We start from the raw sequence: 6,751 nt of genomic DNA, 5'->3' as shown, positions 1-6,751 counted from the left end.
ATTTTTTTTAACACGGTATAGACGGAAGCGCTCATACATAACCCATATGAATGCACACATGCACACCCTACCCCTATGAGCACCTTCGAGAGACTGAGCCACCATATCATCTTCTGATTTATGAAGTCACCGTAGACGCCTCGTCGTCGACGGGAACGTCTCCTCCCACTAAAAGTTTATCGTGGGAAATCCTGAAATAAGTCCAGAAATAATGCGAGCACCAGGACAGGACTTGAACTCTGGTGGGCTGGGGTACCATGTCTCTCTAACCATCCAACCACAGATAAGTCTCAGTAGTCAAGTGAGAATAATTGTCGATGCCTTTTATTCTTGTATATATGAGTACAAAACTGCACACATGGCACCATACAACAGCAAGTACGATCGGTCGAGTGGAAATCAAACAGTACACATTGATCGAGGACTTGTGAAAGACCGAAGCACGTACGCTCGGCCTTTTATTTTGGTCAGAAATTAAGTTTCGCTCGTCGTGTCACGTAACATCGCGCGTACGATGGAGCAGGCTAGGCGGCGGTGACGGCGATCTTCATGCCGGACTGGCAGTGTCCGGGAATGCTGCATATGAAATAGTTTGTGCCGCGGTTGAGAGTGACGCGGTCGGCGCCGGACTTGTAGACCTTGGCGCCCTTGGCCGGCTTGGCGCAGGCCTTGTACGGTTGTACCCCGCCGCGCTCACGGCCACCACGTCGTGCGCCGTCGCGTCGTACTTGAACACTGCAAGCAACCAGATTCACATGCATCAAAACTTCTTGTCATCTGTCTGCATGCAGAACACTATCCATCCATGCATGCACGTATACAGGTACGTACCTAGGACGTCGCCGGCCTTGAAGCGCTTGCCGGTGGGCCAGGAGTTGGTGTTGAAGGACCAGCCGCCGCGGTCGCCGACGTTGAACACTGCCGCCTCCGCCACCGCCGCGGCGCTCAGCAGCACGCAGACGAGCAGCACGCCCACGACCACGGCTGCACTGCCTCTTCCCTGGGCCGCCATTGCTAGCTAGCTTAGAAGCGCCTACCGATCAAACAGTCACTCGAGAGCTAGCTAGCAAGTACTCTCTCCGTTTAGAATTACATGTCTCGGAAATGGATGTATCTAGAACTAAAATACATCTAGATACATCCATTTCTGCGACAAGTAATTCCAAACGGAGGGAGTAGGAGAAGAAGCAGAGGAGAAATGCTGAGAGTGAGGTGCGGTGGTGGTTGGCAATGGAGTAGCCGGTGCGGTTTTATAGGCCCGCCGGAGTGGAGGCGTGAGGGCAAGTAGGCCAAAAGGTGTGTGGAAATACTGGTTTTCTCGGCAGTGCAGGAGTATTTTCATGCCGGACTTGCAGTGGCCGGGGATGCTGCAGATGAAGTAGTTTGTGCCGCGTGCGAGGGTGATGCGGTCCGCGCCGGACTTGTACACCTTGGCGCCCTTGGCTGGCTTGGCGCATGCTTTGTACCCCGCCGCGCTCACCGCCACCACGTCGTGCGCCGTCGCGTCGTACTTGAACACTGCAAGCAGCCAGATTCACATGCATCAAAACTTCTTATCCGTTTTGTTTGAGAAAACTTCTTATCCGTTTGCATGCGGAACACTATCGATCCATGCATGCACGTATATAGGTACGTACCTAGGACGTCGCCGGCCTTGAAGCGCTTGCCGGTGGGCCAGGAATTGGTGTTGAAGGACCAGCCGCCGCGGTCGCCGACGTTGAACACCGCCGCCTCCGCCACGAGCGTGCAGAGAAGAAGCACCCCAAGGATCACGGCCACGTTGACACTGCCTCTTCCCCGTGCCGCCATTGCTAGCTAGCTTAGGACCGCCTACCGATCAATTGCCAACTCAAGAGCTAGCACGTACGACAGGCAGGCAGAGGAGATATCTTGAGAGTGAGGTGCGGTGGTGGTTGGCGATGGAGTCGCCGGTGCGGTTTTATAGGCCCGCCGGAGTGGAGGCGTGAGGGCAAGTAGGCCGGGTCGCACGGCAGAAAGGAGTGTGGAAATACTGGTAGTTTTCTCCGGGAGGCAAGAGCACTGGAGACCCAGAAACTTGCGTTCTATGTAATGGTTTAGTTCATAAACTTGCAAAAGGTGATCAACTCATACACAAAGTTGCAAACTATGTGATGGTTTAGTCCACAGCCAATCAGAGACGGACAATTGGCGCCCAGCTGGCTGCTGCATGGCACACCTGGTCGGACCGGCTCTTTTGCGGAAAACCCCTCAATGTTTCAGGAAATCACGTGTGCAGTCCCTGTCTGGCCCTCCCTTGGTTATTTAATATTGCGGCCCCTCCCACCTGGTCGGGAAATCACTTCGCCTCTGTTGCGGGAGCCGCGGGGAGTGGCGCCGGCGCCCGTTCCCCTAACGTCAGCGACGACGGCGACGTCGCCGGCCATCGCGGCGGCGATGGAGCCACCAGAATCCGCCAGCTTCGTCCGCGAACCGGGCACATTTCCGCCGGATTACGGTAAGGCCCGCCCTCCTGCACCTCTACTTCCCGTCTGCTTTTTGGCACTCGCCGTGGTTGGTCGCCGGGGTTGATCGGCACTGTTACTCGCCGGGGTTGGTTGCCCGGGTAGATTAGAAGCTTGCTGTGGAGTGGGGTTGGAGGTTCGGTTCGGTTGCTAGGGTTTATGTTGTTGGAGCAGAGTAAAGTAGGGGTTTAGGGCTCTAAAGTTGATGTTTTGTGTCATGAAGTTCAGTTATTTTGCTAGGAAAGATGTGGTTTTAGGCCTGTACTGGTTGTAATGTTGAAGTTGATCACAAACATGTTGATTCTGAAGATTGTGCCATAAAGTTGGGGTTTTGGGACATAAAGTTGGGGTTTTGGGCCATAAAGTTGGGGTTTTGGGGTAGGATAGATGAAAATGTGTGGTTTTGGGTAGGATAGATGAAACTGTGTGATTTTGGGGTAGGGTAGGTCTGGAATCTTTGTAGTTGATGTCACTATTCTGGATATTGTAGTGCTATGGAAGTCCAAATAATGTTGACACTTCTGAATATTTTCATTGTCTGAGTATTGCTGATCATGCCCTGAATTTGTTGTGCAGTGTGTGATGCAGCAATGGGCATGGCTGTGGAATCTACATTCTTCACTTTGCAAATTGAGCATAATGGCATTTTTTGTGGACCAAGTAGTAACCTGGAGTATGCAAGTGCTAGTGTAGAGATTCTGGACTATTGCTCTGCTGCTAATTTCTCATATTCATTTATTGAGAAGCATCTGCAATGGTTGAGCTATCTTGTGTGGGAGCACCACATCCATTGGTGTAGGCCTGGGTGCCTATTGTCAGAAGGGCTGGTGCCAATTAGAGGAGATGTTGATGTCCAGTACATGATCACAGCAAGTGCAGTCCATAAGGTGCTGGAGATATTGATTGACCATTCAGACTTTATTCCGATTTGCAGGAATGATGTCATATATACAATGCCTAGCTCAATGTCCAGATCATTGGTTGAAATATCTCTCTCAGAGCCAGCAGCTAGTGGAAGTCAGCACATGGAAGTTTCAGTTCAAGCAGCTGGCACATCAAGTGCAAACATGCAAATTGTAGTTTTAGAGCAAGCAAAATTGACAGATTCAGACTTTAGTGATAGTGATTTTAGCATTGATGAGGGAGATGATGATTTGTTTGATGAATACATTGATTGTGGTGTGGATGAAGAGAAGCAAGAAGAGATAGATGATGAGTCTGAATATGTACTTGAGGATGAGTACCTTGATTTGTCAAGAGAAGAAGAAGATAACCTGAAATACAAGTTCAGTGCTTTCAATGCAAAGGTGGACATGGACTCTCCTATATTCAGAGTACGCATGGTCTTTGCAGATGTCAAGCAACTGAGGCAAGCTCTGAATGCATATTCAATAAGGAATAGAGTTGAGATCAAGAAGATAAAGAATGAAAAAACCAGATTGGAGGCAATGTATAAGCCTGGTTGTCCATGGCTTCTTAAAGCTAGATTGGACAATAGGACAGGAAGCTTTGTCATAAAGGTTTATGATGTAGTCCACAAGTGTCAGAAGGCATGGGAGTTGAAAGCACTGACAGCCAATTTCCTTACAAAATTTTTCATTGATGAATTCAGGCATGACCAAAAGATGGGCCTTGGCACATTTTCAAGAAAGGTTACAAAGGAGCTTCACATTACGGTCAACAGATAGAAGTTAGCTAGGGCTAGGAAACAAGCTCTGAAGATAATTCATGGGGATGAGGATGAACAGTTTAGTAAGTTGTGGGACTATGGTCAGGAACTGAGGACATGTAACCCTGGCTCCACATTTCTTGTGTCTACTCATGTTGTGACAAATGAATAGTACCCAATGGGCAGAAAATGTTTGAAATCAGTGTATTTGTCTTATGATGCTTGCAAAAGAGGTTGGCTTCATGGATGCAAGCCTATTATATTTGTTGATGAGTGTCATATGAAGACAAAGTACAACGGGGTGTTGCTGACTGCTGTTGACATAGATCCTAATGACTTGCATATTCCCTCTGGCCATGGGTTGGGTTGAAGTTGAGTGTACTAGTGCTTGGGAACGGTTTTGGACCATTCTTAGAGATGATTTTAATATAATAAACACTTCACCTTTCACAATCATGAGTGACAAGCAGAAGGGATTAATAAATGCAGTGATAAAAGTGTGGCCAGATGCAGAACACAGGTTTTGTGTGAGGCACATTTATCAAAACTTCCATGAGAAGCACAAAGTAGAAGTGCTAAAACAAGACTTATGGGCCATAGCAAGATCTACTAACAAGCAGAAGTGGAGAGCAAATTGTCAGAAGATGGATGGACATAGTGCTGCAGCTTTTAATTGGACTGAGAGATTGAATCCAAAGACTTGGGTGAAAGTTCTTCAGTGAGTTTCCTAAATGTGACATAGTGTTGAACAACAATTCTGAAGTTTTCAACAGTTACATCTTGGATGCTAGGGAGATGTCAGTGCTTTGAATGTTAGAAAATATTTTCTACAAGCTTATGCACAGAATGCAGAGCAAACAATGAGAAGCAATTGAAAAATGGACAGGACATAGAATCTGTCCCAAGATTCTCAAAAAGCTTGAAAAAAATATTGAATATGCAGCTAACTGGCATGTTGCTAGTGCTGGACAGGAAATGTTCAAGGTACATTCAGGTCCTAATAGTTACAATGTGGACCTTGCCTTGTTCAGGTGTGACTGTGGTAGATTGCAACTGTCAGGAATACCTTGTAGTCATGGAGTTGCATGTATATATGAGAGAGGAGAGGATTGATTCAAAGGAAATGGTCCATGAGTGCTACTCTGTCCAAACATATCTGAAAGCCTATGGATACAATCTGATGCCTCTTAGAGACCCTGAAATGTGGGAGAAGATGGATGGGGATAAAGTGTATACACCTATCTTCACTAAACAACTAGGAAGGCCCAAAAAAATAGGAAAAAGACACCAGAGGAAAAGATGAAAGGTGGTGTTAGAGTGCTAAACAAAAATGGAGTGACAATGCACTGCTCCATATGTGGCAGACCTGATCACAACAGGAAGGGGCACTACAAGTACCAGGAAGCTCAAATGGGACCTAGAGATCGAATAGAAGATGAGGACTATGATGATCCAACATTTGTAGAAGTACATAACTTATTTCTTGCATTTTACATAAATCTTTCTGAACTTCTTTGCTCATCTCATAACTCATCTCACAGGGCTTATTTCTTGCATTTATTTATTGTGCAGAACATTTTTCCTCACTTGGCAAACCGTAGCATGGATCCAAGCTAGTTGCCAGACAACATGGTTTCAAGCATGGCCAGGAGGGAGAGATCTCACAGGGCTCCACAAAGGTTCCATGGCCCCCTACTAGAACAATCAACATTTGTTGCAGCTGCGGGTGCTGCAATTCCCCAGCCAATAGTCACAACACAGATGAACATTGGAAGAACAACAAGAAGAACTGAAAGAGGAGAAGGCTCACAACCTGCTAGCAGAGGAAAAAGAAAGAATGCAGCAGCTGGCACAACTTCAGGTGCAGGGAGGGGCAGAGGAAGAAATGCAGCAGCTGGCACAACTTCAGGTGCAGGGAGGGGCAGAGGAAGAAATGCAGCATTGAAGGATCTTCAAGTGCAGGGAGGGGCAGAGGAAGAAATGCACCATCTTCAGTTGCAGGAACATCTTCAGGTGAAGCAGGGAGGGGCTTCTTATGGTTGTTGTGTAGAGATGACAGACCTACACAGATTCCAGATCTGAATGCAGCACCTGAAGCATGAATTTTGTTATGTTACATTTTTTGTTTCAAGTTCAGTGATGAACTGTATCTTGGTATTAGTTCATGGGTGAACTTTTTAGGGGCATAAACTTGTAACTTGTTGAATTTGCTGAATTTTGCACCTGAGGCATCTTGTAACTTGTTGATTTTACTGAATTTTGCTATGAATTAATGGGCATTTGCTGCCATGTGCATTTGCTGAATTTTACTGGGGCCAAAAACTGAATTTTGTCATGTGCATTTGCTGAATTTTACTGGGGCCAAAAACTGAATTTGCTGAATGTTTGCACCTCCACTTTACTGAATTTGCTCATGAAGCACATGTGTACTAACTGAATTAACTGAATTTTATTGAACTAACTGAATATGCTGATGAAGCACATTTGCTCCATTTTACTGAACTAACTGAATTTGGGTGAACTAAATATGTTGAACTCCATTTATTGTGCGCTGGAGATGCCCAAAAAAAATGTTTGGCTTGGGTCTCAAACCCAGGAC

At 46.6% G+C, this 6,751-nt stretch overlaps 1 protein-coding gene and 1 pseudogene across 1 annotated transcript; both read right to left on the bottom strand.

Moving 5' to 3' along the window:
• Positions 1 to 308: 308 nt before the first annotated feature.
• On the bottom strand, positions 309 to 1,012 carry LOC123126186 (chemocyanin-like; annotated as a pseudogene).
• LOC123126185 (chemocyanin) lies at positions 885 to 1,884 on the bottom strand. Its single transcript, XM_044546566.1, has 2 exons — positions 1,638 to 1,884; positions 885 to 1,518 (listed from the first exon to the last, which is right to left on the bottom strand). Exons 1-2 carry the CDS (start codon positions 1,807 to 1,809, stop codon positions 1,121 to 1,123), a joined length of 570 nt encoding a protein of 189 aa, XP_044402501.1. The 5' UTR covers positions 1,810 to 1,884; the 3' UTR covers positions 885 to 1,120.
• Between the last annotated feature and the right edge of the window lie 4,867 nt (positions 1,885 to 6,751).

The sequence above is a fragment of the Triticum aestivum genome, chromosome 5D (assembly GCF_018294505.1).
Source record: "Triticum aestivum cultivar Chinese Spring chromosome 5D, IWGSC CS RefSeq v2.1, whole genome shotgun sequence".
Lineage (NCBI taxonomy): Eukaryota > Viridiplantae > Streptophyta > Magnoliopsida > Poales > Poaceae > Triticum > Triticum aestivum.
This window is presented reverse-complemented; position numbering and strand designations above follow the sequence as displayed.